Genomic DNA, 16,722 nt, shown 5'->3' with positions numbered 1-16,722 from the left:
ATTATTTAATAGTTAAAAAAAATGTTGCAAGAAAATGTTAAAAGCAACCGTTATATTTAACTGATCCTGATGCGATTAAGTTAGATGACTAATTATAATGAAAGGGAACGTTTAAAGTCGCTATAAAAGTATGTATAGAACTAAGATTTTCAACTGTGATGTTCTAGAATATAATTCACGACTGTCCACAGATTTTAGAGTCTCTAGCTCTTGAGTCATAGTGGCAAAAATTAAAAAAAAAAATGTAATATCGATTCGCATATTTATTTGTTCCAGCTTTTATAATCTCTGAGATCCAGATATACTTTTTGGAGTATACCACCTTATTCTTCCTATTGTATATAATGCAACGAATAGAATATACCCTTGTACTCTACTTGTATCGGGTATAACAAACTTCTTACGCTAAATTGATTCCGTTGAAAACAAGTGCTTGGTAGTGCCGAACAGAGGATAGCAGCAGGCTCTGGGGAAGTGCAAAGGGGGTAACAAGCAGGGGTAGGGGTGGCCAGGGGTGGTGGGTGGCTAGGGGAGGAATAGGCGCCCTGCTTCGCGGTCTTGTTGGCATTGGCGTGAAACAAATGCTTGCCAGGATAACAGACAAATGCACTTATGCAACAGCTTTGCATTATTTAATTTCACTTCATCAAAAAACCGACAAAAAGAGCAAAGAAAAAAGCCCAACGACTAGCAGATACCCTTTGAATTAAAAACAAAATATTACTTTATTTCTGACTCAAATTTAGAGTTTAAAACATGATATAATTGTGATTACGCATGATTTTTGTCAAGTGTTGCATAGTGTGCCAGCAAAGCATTATACCCGCATTCTAGCTAGCAAAAGGGTATCTTTTTTTTGGCTCCTGTAACCGTTTGTTCCACAATGGTTTGCCATATGCCAAATCCAGCAATGGCACCAAAAAGAGAGCTATAGGAAATTTGACTGAGCACTGTAAGAAAAAACTATAAATCTACACCTGCCAAAAAATTCGCTTACAACCCAAAACCGAATTCAAAGCTTCGGGCAGACAGCCAAATACTTTGGCATAAATTAACTTCTCGGCGATGTTGGAATGCATTAAAAAAGGTGTTTTGTTTTCTTTTTTTCGGAGCTGTATGGTGATTTAACTATCACAGCCACAACTGTTTAATACAACAAAAAATATCAGCGACTGTTACTGTGAATACAGTCTTTTTTTATAATAAATCTATTTTTATTTGAAATTTTTATTTTGAGGTATTTTAAAATTTTTATTTATTTTTGGTACTCTTCCTAATTAATAGCTTTAATTTTAATTTAAAAAAAAAAAATGCATTGCTTATATTTTAAGTATTTATAACAAAAAGCAATTTATTAAATTAATTTTCATTTTATATAAATAATATGTACATATATTATTTTCCTAGTTTTTAAATAAAATAAAAAAAAATTTTTTTTTTTAATTTAATATTGAAAAAACTTTTATATATTTGAATCTTTTGCTAAAATATTTTTACTTTTACCATTAACGAATCGTTCAACAAAGAATCGATATGAGGGATTTTGTTTTTATTTAATACGAATTTTTAGTTACTGAAAGACTTAAAATAATTAATTATGCTGCTTAATTAAAGCTTTATTGCAAAGATTTTGGAATTTATAACAAAAAAATACAATTTACTAAATTAATTTTGATTTATTATAAATAATATGTACACATATTATTTTCTTAGTTATTGAATAAAATAAAAAACTAATTTTTTTTAAATTTTAAGATACAAAAAACTTGCATATATTTGAAAAGTTATAATCTTTTGCTAAAATATATATACATATACCCTTAGTATTTTGTTTTGATTTAATACGAATTTCTAGTTACTGAAAAACATAAAACAAATAATTATGCTGCTTAATGAAAGCTTTATTGCAAAGATTTTAGTATTAATAACAAAAAAAAAAACAATTTACTAAATTAATTTTGATTTAAGATAAATAATATGTACATATATTATTTTCTTAATTTTTGAATAAAATAAAAAACTATTTTTTTTTTAAATTTTAAGTTTTAAAAATTTTTTATATATTTCAAAAGTTATAATCTTTTGCTTGAATATATTTACATTTATCATTAACGAATCGTTCAACAAAAAATCGATATGTGGGATTTTGTTTTGATTTAATACGAATTTTCAGTTACTGAAAAACATAAAACAAATAATTATGCTGCTTAATTAAAGCTTTATTGCAAAGATTTTGGAATTTATAACAAAAAAAAAACAATTTTATAAATTAATTAATTTCAATATAAATAATTTGTACACATATTATTTTCTTAGTTTTTGAATAAAATAAAAATCGAATTTTTTTTTTAATTTTAAGATAGAAAAAGCTTGCATATATTTTAAAAGTTATAATCTTTTGCTAAAATATATATACATATACCCTTAGGATTTTGTTTTGATTTAATACGAATTTCCAGTTGCTGAAAGACATAAAACAAATAATTATGCTGCTTAATTAAAGCATTATTGCATAGAAATTGAAATTGAGAACATGTCCTTTTGTTTGATAAAGTACATTGATTGACAGACTGACTCATTTCAAACTGTGTCAAATGATATCATTTACAATGTCTAAAGCACGAGTTGAGATTCCCGGTTGACAGTCAGGAAGATTAACATTAAAATGCTCATCAGATTTCTCCATTTGATGTCTGACATTTTAATTGGTAATGGGTTGCCTTGGTGCCGAGTCAAGCTCATTCAGATACCTGGATACACAAGTTGGGATCAAAATTAAAGCAGTGCCCTAATAAATTATCCGTAGATGCATGCCGAGTGCGATTACGAGTAGTTATACTCGTACTCATACTTGTGCATATGTATAGTATGTAGATGTAGATGTATACTAACATAGATAGTTGGAAATACGTAAACTCGTATCTAACTGGAGTACACATTCCGTAATGCATGCACACTTAAGCCCTCAAGAGTGCCCAACCAAATGGCATGACAGAGATGGATACAGCCAGATACTAACGTATGTATAGTGTACACTCTACATACATGGAACAGCTTACCCACCCCCCAACCCCTATCCACCCCTACCACTTCAGGTAGAGGGTAGATGCCAATGCAAGTGCAAGACACGAACGAGAAGCTTAGCAAAATACTTTCATAATAATCTTTATGCCACCATGTTTCGAAGGAGGCCGAAAAAAAAAAAAAATAATAAAATAAGATATGCAGACTCTTTCACCCTTTCACCAAAAAAAAGTAGAGTACGTCAGCATTTGTCAAATAGTTGCAACCTACAAATACCCTATAACTAAATAAATTATGCCAGCTCGTATCTTTACTAATTTTTACGTAACTATTTTTATTTCTTCTTGAATGCTTTTTTAATCCTTAACATCAGCATATAACTTTAATGTCTAGAAGTATTCCAAATTTCAGCATTGTAATTAGTAAAATTTCAGGAAAATTTTATAGTAAATAAAGCAATTAAAAAAATTATAAGGTCTTTATTTGAGAATGTTTGATTTAGACATGGTATAAATGTGATACACAATGTCTACAGGGTATATTTAGTGGCATAAACTAATACAGAAGTAAAGAACTTCCTTAAGTTATGCACTGATATAAAAAACCGGTAAGTGAAATAACCTAAAAAATTTGATTTTTAAAATAAGACAACTTGAGGAGAAATGTAGAAAATATAAAAAAATGATATATAGTCTAGCAAACAGATTTTTTTCTCAAATCTCAAAACAAAATTTGTTAAAAATTTGTTATTTAATCTATATTAAGACTGCTGTTCTTTTTTTTTTTATTTTATTTATGCACGACTAAAAGCACTCGGCAAAGAAAAAATTACCAAGTATAAAAATTAAGTTAAATATTAAAAATAAAAATTAAATAAAATACTAATTATGAACTGTAAAGAAAAAAATTAAAATTAGAATTAGATTAGAATTTTCAACTACTGTCTGTTTCAAAATTAGTTACAAGCCTGACATACCCCATGTAGCCATATTTTTATTTACAGGGTATCGACGAAAAAACTGAAAACACGAAAAGAAACAGCTAAGCGAGCATAAACTGAAGGGTTCAGGCAGCTGGGACTTTTCCTGTGAGGTGGAGAAAAGGGGTAAACGGGTTAAGGGGTAAAGGAGTAAGGGCGAAAGGGGGCGTGGCGCGCACAGGTTGACGTTGTTAAGTACACTGTGATTTTGTTGTTGTTGCTGTTGCTGTTGCTTAAGTTGTTGCATGTCCCGTTATTTTTCTGCCTCCTTTCTTTTCTTGTCTTTCCTTTTTATTAAGTCAATGTCGGCTCACAGTTTGCGCCTTATTTTTTCTTTTGTTTGTTGCAAAAAGATGGCCAAAAACAGCTTCTGGCCCAGGATAAAAGACGGTGAGCAATGATGGAGCATTAGGGATTAGAGATTGGAGCTGATAGGTATTACTTAGAGCCAAACAAACAAAACTCAACTTATGTGGCAAAGGAACCTTCCAGATTTTTCCTTTAGGTTGCAATCGATTTAAATTGTGATAACAAATAAAAAAAAAAATATTGACGAATTCATAATGTTAATATTTTTAATGGAATTATTTATAATTATGCTTGTGTAGAATTTATACTTAACAAGTGATTTTATAAATATTATATTATTTATAAATACATCATTCAAATCAATGCATATTTTTTCTAATATTTTCAAAGAGTCTTCATGAAGAGCTAGCTCAAAATAATTTTGAAACTCTTACATAATTTTTCAACGTATTGCAAAATATTATTTTAAAGTAATTAAGGAAGCATTTCTCTTAACTGATTCCTTACGAATAAAATAATTACGAGTGTTGCTCTTAACTAAATCTTTCTCATTCCCGTAAAGCTCTCAACCAAAATTGTTTAAGGAAAACAACATTTTGATAGACAAACGCCATAAAATTCCAACTCAATTAATGATACCTCAACGTAAGCGCATTAGGAAACCATTTTCAATAAATACTTAACGAATTATTTAGTTTTTTTCATAAAATTCCAATTCACTTCAACTCATTTGACTTTAAGTTAAGCTCTTTAAGAAACCATTTTCAGCATTTTCTAAGAATTATACAGCTGGAGAATGCGCCAAAGCCCATTTCCATTTATCTGGAAAAACTCATCTTTCATTCCTTGAGAGTTTCATTGTTCAATAACGTTCATACCATTTTCATTTCGCTTATCTTGAGATATTTTCATATCTATCTTCGATATGCCTCGGTCAGTATGAGTCATGAGTTGGGTCATGTATTTTGTTTTTGTTTTTGTTTTTGCTGTTGTTTTTGCTGTTGTTGACGTTGGTCGAAAAACTCTTTTAGCTCCTCGCAGGCATTTTGCTTGCTCCTCTCTTACTCATTTTCCTCCTGTTTTTTTTTTTGCAACATTTTTCACTACGTTTTTGGGTGGGGAATGCTAAAAGCAATGTTGGATTATTGGTATATGCCCCCATGTGGACGAGTGTGTGAGTGTGTGTACAAAGATAGTACAAATCTTTAGCAGGCAATGGAGTGCGTATATCTGTGGGCGGCACACACACACACACACACACACACATACGCCCAAAAGTTTATTGCTCCCCCTTTTGGTCCAACGGCATTTACAGCCTCCTCTCTCCTACCTCCTCTGTCCTTCCTTCTCTCAGTCTATTGCTCTCACTCGCTCACTAGCCAGGTGAGTTTTATATGCAATAATTTTTCTTTCTATACCCTGTACTCATTGAAATTTTAAGAAAGGGTATGATAAACACAAAATTTTAATTTATTGAGTTGCAACAGGAGCTTATGTAATGAAACAAGCCATATGTATCCCCTGTACTTCTCATTGTAAAGAGAGACTTACAAAAATTGCTCTCATTATGTCACTTTTTGACAAAACCTCTACATACATATACCCTGTATTTACAAAATTTGGTAAGTATGTTAAATTTGTAGGGTATCTTGTGGCTGTGCTTGTTCACTTTCGAATAAATTTACAGAGTATCTCTTTGCTGTGCATACACACAAATACTTGTACACCTAATCGGTATTACGAAAAAAATAAAGGAAACTTGGTAAATGATAAACTATGTTATTCCATTTTAAGGGTATTTCATAAAACCTTTAAACATTATATGTAAAACGAATCAAATTAAGCTAGGTTTATATATCAGACAAAAGTTCAGGGTATTTAACGTTTGCACATATGTATGCATACACATTCAAATATTTATAGATTAAATTATACAAAAAATAAGTATTAATGATAAATAAATAAATAAATACATACTACAATATATGTAAAGATAATTAACTGTTAAATTTACAGGGTATTTGTTCACTTATACACATACAGTTGTTCAATAATTTATAAATTTATAATTTATTTATTTTACTATTGATAATTTATAAATATTTCAGCTTTATTTTAAAACAGTGCAAAAATAATAATAATATCAATATCTCAAGTTAAATTCTTAAAAAAAAATTAAAAGTTTATTATTAAATAATTGTATGTCAAAAAAAAAAAATATATATATATAAGTATTTTACCATGCATAATTTTTAAATATTTCAGCTTTACTTTAAAACAGTGCAAAAATAATAATAATATTAATATCCCAAGCAAAATTCTTTAAAAAAAAATTAGAAGTTTTTTATAAATAAATTGTATGTAAAAAAAAAAATCTGAAAAAATATAAAAACAATGGAAAATATTAAAAAAGTTGTTTGTTAGAAAATTTAAGCAATATTCAAACCAAAAAGTCGGGTTTAAAAGTTACGGATATATTTTCAGACTTGATAAGAACTGTTGGAATTTTGGAAGATAAATTCGCAGGGTATCTCATGGTTGTGCCAACTTGTCAAATTGTTTTCAGCATTTTTGGAAAGTTTTCGGGGCGACTGTGCTGGATTTAATAAATTCTAATGTTTGCTTACCATGGCCAAAAGGCTTTCAACCTGAAACCGCACACACACATGCACACATGCCTATGATGGGAGTGTGTGATGAATGTGTGTGTGTGTGTGGTGGGTGGGGGAGTGGGAGTGGAGAAGGTGAAGGAGGGGAATATATCAGCTTTCAGCTGCCACAGGAGCTGTGTTAGCTGTGCAGCTGCAGCAGATTTACTTTTATTGCAAATTGCAAGCAGCACAAGGCAGACAGGATGCAACCAGGTCCTTGCCACACACTACACACACACACATAGACACACTCATATAGAGGCAGAGGAAAGAGAGTGAAGAAGAGAAGCAGCAGCTGGCAGATGATGTAGACATTCAAATAAATGAATAGAGAGTACAACTTTGGAAGCCAACTTGCAGCATTCAGCCAAAAACTGGCCGCGGGGCAAGTTTGTGTAGCATGCAACTTGCCCGAGTGCTGCACAAATATTTAGCTTGCATTTTGCTACCTTTTCCTTAACTGATTTTCTTCTCTCTTTCTATATTTTTTTTGGTTTTTTTTAGATTTTTGGCTAAGTAGCAAACATGCAACTCCAAGTTGATGCGGCGAGACGCCGTCTGTTTAATTAGTAAAACGATTTATCCATGGGGCAAGAGTCAAATGGGGCATGCACCACATACCAAGTGGTGTTGCCAGCAATTTTGATAGTGCGTCGCATATGTGAGGGTGCGGGTGCGGGGGGAATTGTGAGAGAATTGTGTTGGAAATTGCTTTTAAAATTTGATTCGAGGCCTTAACGCAGCCAAGTCCATGGCTTTAACCAGCTGCGTGTGCGTCGCACTTCCTTGGCAACGTTGACCGTTGGCAACGCGATGGCTTGTGGCGCCACCTGTGGTGGCACCACCGGCAGCAGTTGTGGATTCAGTCGCGCCTCCTGCTCGGCCATCTGATCGACATACGTCTGTGTGGCACGTCCCACGCATTGGCGATACTCCTCCATCACGTTGAAGCACATGTACGACTCCTGATGATGTTGCCGCAGACAGCGCAACAATTTATCAGCCACCTTGGTGCACGGCATATGCGTCTCATCCCCGAAATGACGACCCGTGTGCTCCACCATGCGATCGAACTCCTGCACAATGGCATCCGGTGACCTGTTCAACAACAAAAAAACTCAGTTAATTTTCAATTTCTTAATATTAAAGAAAAAATTGAGTTGTCGATCAATCGGCAAATAAAACATCGTGTTACATAAATACAGTTTCCCAAACACACGTTTTTTAAAAGGATAAAAACATCAAAGAGATAGACAGTGATGGAAAATAATAGAAATTTTAATGCAGAATCAAGTTAAAGGTCCAATAATGATAAAATTGACATTCCCCAAACGGATCGGTTAAGATTTGTCCAAGTTATAGCAGTTTGAAGTTTAAAAAAAAAAGTGTCAAGCAAAAATGTGGACAATCGGAAATCGTTTAATTTTTAACAGAGTTATGACAGTTTAAAGTTTTTGAAAATGCGTCAAGGGAAAATAAAGAAAAAAATGGATAGTAATGAAAAAAAAATTAGTTTTCCAAATTTGATGCAGAATCAAAATAGAGGCCAAATGATGAAAAAATTGACATTCCGCAAGGAAATCGGTTAATATTTGACCAAGTTATGACAGTTTGAAGTTTTTGAAAATGCGTCGAGGGGAAAGTATGGAAAAAAATGGACAGTGATGAAAAAAAAATTAGTTTTCCAAATTTGATGCAGACTCAAAATAGAGGCAAAATGATGAAAAAATTGACATTCCGCGAGGAAATCGGTTCATTTTTGACAGAGTTATGACAGTTTAAAGTTTTTCAAAATGCGTCAAGGGGAAAATATGGGGAAAAAAATGTACAGAGATGAAAAAAAAATTAGTTTTCCAAATTTGATGCAGACTTAAAATAGAGGCAAAATGATGAAAAAACTGACATTCCACAAGGAAATCGGCTAATTTTTGACCAAGTTATGACACTTTGAAGTTTTTGAAAATGCGCCAAGGGAAAGTATGGAAAAAAAATGGATAGTAATGAAAAAAAAATTAGTTTTCCAAATTTGATGCAAAATCAAAATAGAGGTCAAATGATGCAAAAATTGACATTCCGCAAGGAAATCGGTTAATTTTTGACCAAGTTATGATAGTTTGAAGTTTTAAAAATGCGTAAAAGGAAAAGTATGGAAAGAAATGGACAGTGATGAAAAAAAAATTAGTTTTCCAAATTTGATGCAAAATCAAAATAGAGGTCAAATGATGAAAAAATTGACATTCCGCAAGGAAATCGGTTGGTTTTTGACAAAGTTATGAGAATTTGAAGTTTCGATTTTGTCGATTTTGTATGTATTTTAACTTCACTACTTTTAAGTAATGAATGAAATTAAATAAAAAGTATAATCAATATTAAAGAGTGTGGAAAAAAAAAGTATTGTAATATTATTATATACTTTTTTATAAATATTATATACTATCGGATTTATAAATATATTTTGAGAACAATAATAACCTTGTACTCACATGCGCTGTATATCCTCAACGGCGCTCAATAAGCTGCCCTTTTTCACCTTTGCCTGCATTTGATGCGACTGGTTCTGGTTCTGGGATTGAGATTGCGATTGAGATTGCGATTGCGACTTCATCTTCTGCCCAGCTAAATGCTGGGGTGCTTCATTTGGTGCCATCAACTACCATCAACGTTAGTGCTTCCTCTTTTTATATATTTATTTTTTTAGATTTAAAAGTACACGTTATTTTTTTAAATATGGCCAGAAAACAAATTAAAAATTTTTTATATCTTTGTGTTTGATTTTCTGAGATTTGTGTCTAACGAATGCCATTTAAATTGAGAAAGTCGTTGCTACCCTTGGACTTAACAGTCAATATTTGATTCAACAGACTTACAACAGAATCAGAGGCAACCCAGACCAGTTATCGGGATACAGGCACCTTAAATAGAGTTTATCCTTAGAAAATATAATCAAGTTTTGGTCTTAAAAAGTAAGTATAGTATAAAGTTTACAATTCAATTAATACGCCCCACTTTTATTAGGTGCTCTCTACAGAAAAAGTAAAGCTTTAAGATACTACTTTATATTTCGAAATATTTACAAAAAAAATTTTGAAAAACTATATATGTATCGATGGTTTGTCAAGTAATTGTTTAGACAAAATTAAAAAATACACATATATTTTTTTAGACAAAGAAGAATAAGATTTGATTATAGTAAAGCTTCTAGAACAGGTTAAACAAAATTAAATAAGACAGCTATTGGATTTAACTATTTTTGAAAAAAATAAATAAAAAAAAAAAAATAATCTGCAGTATTTTTCAGAACAATTAATTGACTATCTAATATCTAAACTTTAGAGATCTTCTTTTCCGCAGATTCTAAAGTTTCTAAACTGACGAGTACAAATATCATATGAATTCTAATACTTTGAAAACTTTCTTAAAGTTCAATAAAACTTATTGCAAACTCTGAATATTTATGTCAGCTCTAGGAAATTGCTAAATATCTGAACGGAAAAATATAAACAGTCTTCTGATACTTTGCTGTTGCTTTTTTTCTAGCCAGCTAAGAGCAAAGACATATATTAATTTTATATTTTGTGGTTTTCTTTGAAATGACGAAAGTTTTTGTTTTTGTGGGGAAATAATAAAAATTTGCATTAGCTGCATATGATGTTTTATTTAGGTGTTTTCCACAGTGCCAGCTGTTTTTATTTTCAGCAATTCTCCAGTTTTTTGCTGTTTTTTAGCCCAAGTCTTGAACCTGTGTCTGTCCTGCTCCAGTTTGTGTTCTCGTTGCCTGGCAGTGTCAAAGTTTTGAATTTAAAATTTTGGTTTAATTGCGCGTTTAGATGCAAAGTTTTGCGCAAATGAAGCGCAAAAGTTGAGCCACAATTTGAGCAATTTGAGCCGAGACTGAGCCGCTGTCAATTGCAGGCTGCACTTCATCAAAAATTGTTGGCCAAAAGGCGCTGCGTAGTTTGTACCTGGCCAACAACTTTTCTATGGCCGAGCATAAGAATGGGGAATGAGAAGAGCGAAAGAAAAGAAGTTTGTTTGCTCATTGTTGTTGGAATTTCGTTATTGGAATTTTCATTGGCCACAAAAATACTTTTTCGATTAAACTTTAACGGCGCGTGAAATGCCCCGGAAAATGCGGCAACAATGGCTGGACAGAATGGCCCACTCCCTCTCTCTCTCTTCCTCTTACTCCCCTTCATCCACTGCGTTTGGCAAATCAGAAAATGATTAATTACAAAATTGGGCACAGAATCCCGAACTTGACCTCGTCCTTTGCTCAAATGCCAAATGCCAATTAGCGCAAATATTTCTTTGCCCTATCGTTAATGGATATAAATTTGTATCGTTTCTCAGCACACAACCAAGTCTCTGGAATGTGCAACATCAAAGGGGCATGTGCCACAACCTTAATACCATCTAACAATTCCCATATCTGCTACACTCCGGGGGCAAATTGTAAAACCAACGCGCCGAAAAAATAGAATTGGTCATTTTGTCTTGCTTCTAATGCTTCGACGGTGTGGCAACTGCATGTGGCAGCTTCAGATTGCCCCAAGAGAACGGCACTAAAAAAAAATGAAGCTCCAGTTAACGTAACCTCAAATAGAACAAATGCTGCAAATGAGTTTTATAGTTGCAATTCGAGAAATTTGATTCTCTGCGGACATGTTTTTTCATGTGCCTGTCAATAGTTAACATGCAGTCTAACATGTAGCTAAAATTGTTAGTAGCTTAAGTTAAATTAACAAAATTTAATTACACAATTTGATCCTATCTATGATCCTAGAAATATATAAAATAAGAACAAAAGCCAATGAGTTAGGAATAAATAAGCATGTTATTAAAATGGATTAGATTGTATTACAATATTATTAAAACAGGCTGTGCATATTATAAGTAAAAAAAATAAAAGTAAGCATTTAATAGGGTTTTAATACAATATGAAAGATTAAAGTTAATTGACTTGAGTTTAAATTATTACAGACAGTTTTGGGTTATAGAGAATTAAGCAGTTTATAATGAATGGCTATTATGTTAATTAGTATTAGATGTTAATAATCCATTGAAAGATCTATTGATTAATTGCTTGGTTAATTGAGTGATTGACAGATTGATAAGTCTGCTTACGATCAGGGCATTTCTTGCATATAATGACTGATTGAATGGTTGATTGACTGGATTGTTAGTGAATTGATTGATTGATTGGTTGAATGATTGATTGAATTAGTACGTTGTCAAAGACTTAAATGTCTTTAAGCCTCAAAAATTGGTGTTCATATTGATTGATTGACTGGATTGTTAGTTAATTGATTGATTGGTTGAATGATTGATTGAATTTGTTCGTTTTCAAAGACTTGAATGTTTTTAAGCCTATACAATTAGTGCTCCTATTGATTGATTTAATGATTGATAGATTGAATGGTTGATTGATTAAATTTTTAATGAATTCATTGATTGGTTAATAATTGTATGAATTATTTTGTTGTCACAGACTTGAATGTCTTTAAGCCTCTAAAATTAGTGCTCCTATTGATTGATTCAATGATTGATTGATTGAATGGTTGATTGACTGAATTTATAATGAATTCATTGATTGGTTGAATGATTGATTGAGTTAGTTTGTCGTCACAGTGTCATTAGTGCTCTTATTGATTGATTCAATGATTGATTGATTCAATGATTGATTGATTGAATGGTTGATTGACTGAATTCTTTAATTAATTGATTGATTGGTTGAATGATTGCTTGAATTAGTTTGTTGTCACAGACTTGAATGTCTTTAAGCCTCTAAAATTAGTGCTCCTATTGATTGATTCAATGATTGATTGATTGAATGGTTGATTGACTGAATTCTTTAATTAATTCATTGATTGCTTGAATGATTGATTGAATTAGTTTGTTGTCACCTCTAAAATTAGTGCTCCTATTGATTGATTCAATGATTGATTGATTGAATTATTGTTTGATTGACTGATTGACGAGTCTCTGATTACCTGCAGACCACTCTTCGTGGCTTTTGAATGATTGAATGGCATACTGCTTGATTGATTGACTGATTCAATTAGAAGCAAGTCTCCGAGGGTTGCCCAACTTGGGAAAGCGTCGGCACACCTCGTGTCGGCAACTGTGCATATAGGGATTCAGCTGATGGCGATTGCACCAATGAAGACTCGGAGCCGCACGCAGCACCCGCTGAAAGTCCATAAACTGATCGAGAGTGATAAAGTTGCGTCTGGGACAGTGGGCATCATGATGGTATTGACACTGCGGATCATAAATCCAGATGCGGCGATTGCAATACCGAATATTGTTGTTCAGCGATGGAGCACGCTTCAAGAACATCTCAAACTCCGGACGGAACAGCAGCTGTGTCAGCGGACTGAGTGGGCAATGATCACGGAATTGAAGCAGCGCCTCGAACGGAATGCTATCGAAGCGTACACAGTCCAACAGTTCCATGGTGTGGGTATGACGGGATCGATAGTCGTGAAAGAGCCACAACACGGTGGCAATCAGCACCTCCATCTCCGAGTTCACGCAAATGTTTGTCGAGCTGAGCAATTTGACCAATACATTCGGCCACAAGTGCAGATACTCCGAAGTGCCGATCATGGTGAGGAAGAACCGATTCACCGATAGAATCTTGCGAACTGGCACATACAGATTCATCGCATGCAGACCGCAGAACATATAGAAACCGATCTCTTCACGTGCCGTGCGCGGATCTCGAAACTTTTCATTAAACTGCTCCAGCAGTACCTTAATATTCAGATAGATTGCCGCACGATAGACGCCCATCAATAGCTTTGGCGGCACCACCTGACTTGGCCTCGCCATCCACTTGTAGATGGTGATGAAGGACTCGAGGCTGACGTGACAAGCGGGCAATCCATATGCCATCCCTGGTTTACCGCGCACAAAGAACTTCGTTGCCCGCTGCAACAAATCCAGATCACATGGCAACTCTGTCGGCCCAATCACAATGGTCACCACACTCTTGGGCCGTGGACTCAACTGACGGGCCGTTGCCAAGGCCTTTTGTTGATCCACCAATCGCTTGCGACGCTCCTCCAAATTTGCCGGTTCCACGTCTATATACAGACGTAGCACCTAATATTTTAATTACAAAACAATTCACATTTAGTTTTGTCGAAATCTTCTATATATACTTTATAATACAACTAACCCGTCTATTGCCATTGCCATTGCCACTTGCCATGCTTGAATATTATAAATTTTAATGCAAACGAATTTACTTTTAAATTCAATTATTCAGCAAATAAATTAATAATTTCAAGCAAAATTACTCCTAAGCTGCCAGAGAGCACAGGCACAAAAGGCTGAAAAGCTCTATGCCAGGGCTACACTACACTTCTGTCAAAGTGCTGCCAATAAAGTGATAATTATCGAAATCATATCGATAGGCTGCAACTCTATAATTGTAAGCCAATCAAACAACAAAACTAAAAATATATTAATAAAAATGTTCAAGTGCTTCAATTTAATATACGATCAATACACTTCAACTATAACTAAATTATGATTTAAGTAAGTTTGTTTCCACTGTAGTATTTAGCAAGAAGCAAGATTTTTTTTTTTGACAAATGGATTTCATTATTCTGCCTGAAATTCACTTTTGTGGATGTATTATTTTAAATAAGGTGTTGCCTCAGATTGTAAATAGATGTTTCAAAAATTGTATAATTTATTAAATATATTTAATATTTTTTGTCCATTGTGAAATTGAACTTATGGCTAAAAATACAACGGCTCTTTGCGATTTTTTGAAAATACGAAAAAACGTCTTTACAAAAATTGTTTTGGGATAAAATATCGTTTACTTTAATTTTACCAGGGAATCAATTCAAAAAAAATATTGGTTCCGACATCGGTACGTCCCGAAACAACTACTCTATTCGCTTTTGTTCTTTTGATTTCGGTATTTCGGTAAAATACCATTTTTTAAAAACTAAAACATTAAAAAACAATAATATATTTAATTACAAAATTGGTATAGTTCAGAAAACCCGTTGTAAAAATGTACCGTAACCGTATCGTTTCTTAAGAAAAGATATATTTCATATTGTGTACTAAAAATGAAGCGGTTATTTTCGGATAACGGTTGCGTATCCGGTATAATTGCTTGCATTGAAATATTTGTGATTTATATGGTGAAAATAACGGCCATCTTTAACTCTGAATGTAGACACTTTGCAGCCCTTTCGATCAATGCTAAATATAAAGATTATAATCAACATGAAAATGAAGCGGTTAAACTTTTGCTGTACCGTTTCAACCCCCACATAATCCCTAACCGTTTCTCATCTGGAATTGTGTTGCATGGAGCAGCTGGGGAAAAGTCACAGCAGGAGCGGAAAAGTGCAGCCAAAGACACGTTCAACATTTCGAGTGGCACGCGAAACCGCACAAAATGTTGTAACTCCCACAACGCCGTCTGATCTGATTCCCACTTCTATCTCTATCTCTCTCTCTCTCTCTTTGTCTCTTTGCCTTTCATTCTATTTCTATGCTCGACGAATTTTTCACACATTCTTTTACGCTTTTTATAGTTTTTTTTTTTTTTTGTTTCCGGTTGCAGCATATAAATTTTCGTTTAAGCTGAAAAGTTTCACATACTCCTGTCACGTAATGCATGACGTTGGAGGCGTTTACACCAGCAGCGAGAGTGAGTGAGATAGAGCGACAAAGAGCGAGTGAGGGAAGGGTGGTAAGGTGAGGTATGGGGGGGAGGGTGTTGCATGAAGTTGCATGGCGTGCAAGTTGCTAATTTATGGCTGACATTAGAATGCAATCATATTCACTTAAAAAACTGCATAACTTTTAGCTTTTCACTGTCTGCGCTTCTCTAACTTCTTCTTTCTCTTATCTCTTTCTGCTTTATTTTTTTGTTTACAATTTGTTGTAGTGACTTGCGTTTAATTGCTGCAATTGGCGATTTGTAAAATGTTAGGTACACACTGGCTTCAAAGCCACCATAATCTCATGCAGCGTTGCCAGACTGCTGCATTTAATTTAAAACGCCTGCGCGTGCAACTTAAACATGCAGAGTTTTAAAATGCCGAATTTTAATAAAAATATGCTGTTCTTAATATTCTTTTTGCATTTAATCATTCACAACCACTTGCCATTTAAAAAAAAATCAGAATGCGCTACAAAATAAAGAAACATTACAGCAAAAAAAATGTATATAATTTATAAAAATTTTATTCATTCTTTAACACATGTATTTTGTTAGATAACTCAAAAATTATATTTGTTATACGTATGACTGGAAAAAGTTAAAAGCTGAGTCAACTTTACATAAACTTTGTAGTGATAAAATTAAACATGTATAAAAAATTATGGAAAAGAAGAATTAATAAAATTATGAAAACGAGTTAAGCAATCCCATTATAATTACTATTTGTGTATAATTATTGATGTGTGCTTCAGAAACTCTTTTAACTTTTAAGATTAATAAATTTTTTTTTTGCGTTTCAACACATTTATTTCCATTCAAAATAATGTACATTTGTTGGATAAGAAATTTAATTTAGATAAAATAAATGTATAAGATAGCACCATTATGTATATATATAAATATTAAGTTTCAAAAGACTTATTGTATTTCATAATAGTTTTAATCCATTACTAGCGCTTTAATGCCAAGTGTGGCAGTCGTGTTTACAGGCTACAGCAGCGTTGCCAGACTGTTGCAAGCAATTGAAACTGATCACAAACTAAAATACACATTATGGACAT

The 16,722-nt window shown here is 33.0% G+C and overlaps 2 protein-coding genes across 3 annotated transcripts; both read right to left on the bottom strand.

Annotated features, from left to right (window-relative positions):
- Positions 1 to 7,497: 7,497 nt before the first annotated feature.
- Positions 7,498 to 9,797, bottom strand: LOC117789061. Of its 2 annotated transcripts, none has more exons than XM_034628088.1 (2): positions 9,436 to 9,797; positions 7,498 to 8,061 (listed from the first exon to the last, which is right to left on the bottom strand). In XM_034628088.1, the coding sequence occupies exon 2, from the start codon at positions 8,025 to 8,027 to the stop codon at positions 7,698 to 7,700; it is 330 nt and encodes a 109-aa protein (XP_034483979.1). In that variant the 5' UTR covers positions 8,028 to 8,061; positions 9,436 to 9,797; the 3' UTR covers positions 7,498 to 7,697. The 2 variants fall into 2 exon arrangements, with proteins under 2 accessions (XP_034483979.1, XP_034483969.1); XM_034628078.1 differs by having other exon boundaries at positions 9,447 to 9,797.
- A 3,220-nt stretch (positions 9,798 to 13,017) lies between these two features.
- Positions 13,018 to 14,179, bottom strand: LOC117785344. The gene is made up of 2 exons (XM_034623305.1): positions 14,147 to 14,179; positions 13,018 to 14,070 (listed from the first exon to the last, which is right to left on the bottom strand). The coding sequence occupies exons 1-2, from the start codon at positions 14,177 to 14,179 to the stop codon at positions 13,018 to 13,020; spliced, it is 1,086 nt and encodes a 361-aa protein (XP_034479196.1).
- Positions 14,180 to 16,722: the final 2,543 nt, after the last annotated feature.

Source organism: Drosophila innubila, chromosome X (assembly GCF_004354385.1).
Source record: "Drosophila innubila isolate TH190305 chromosome X, UK_Dinn_1.0, whole genome shotgun sequence".
In the NCBI taxonomy this organism is placed as follows: Eukaryota; Metazoa; Arthropoda; class Insecta; order Diptera; family Drosophilidae; genus Drosophila; species Drosophila innubila.
The sequence above is the reverse complement of the archived record's forward strand: the minus strand, read 5'-3'. Positions and strand labels throughout refer to the sequence as shown.

Excerpts from the sequence above, each read along its gene's own strand:
- LOC117785344 (XM_034623305.1), bottom strand. The coding sequence starts at position 14,179 with ATGGCAAGTGGCAATGGCAATGGCAATAGACGG. Across the intron at positions 14,071-14,146 it reads ATGGCAATGGCAATAGACGG|GTGCTACGTCTGTATATAGA; the intron begins GTTAGTTGTATT and ends TTAAAATATTAG.
- LOC117789061 (XM_034628078.1), bottom strand. The coding sequence starts at position 9,610 with ATGGCACCAAATGAAGCACCCCAGCATTTAGCTGGGCAGAAGATGAAG. Across the intron at positions 8,062-9,446 it reads GTTGAGGATATACAGCGCAT|GTCACCGGATGCCATTGTGC; the intron begins GTGAGTACAAGG and ends GTTGTTGAACAG.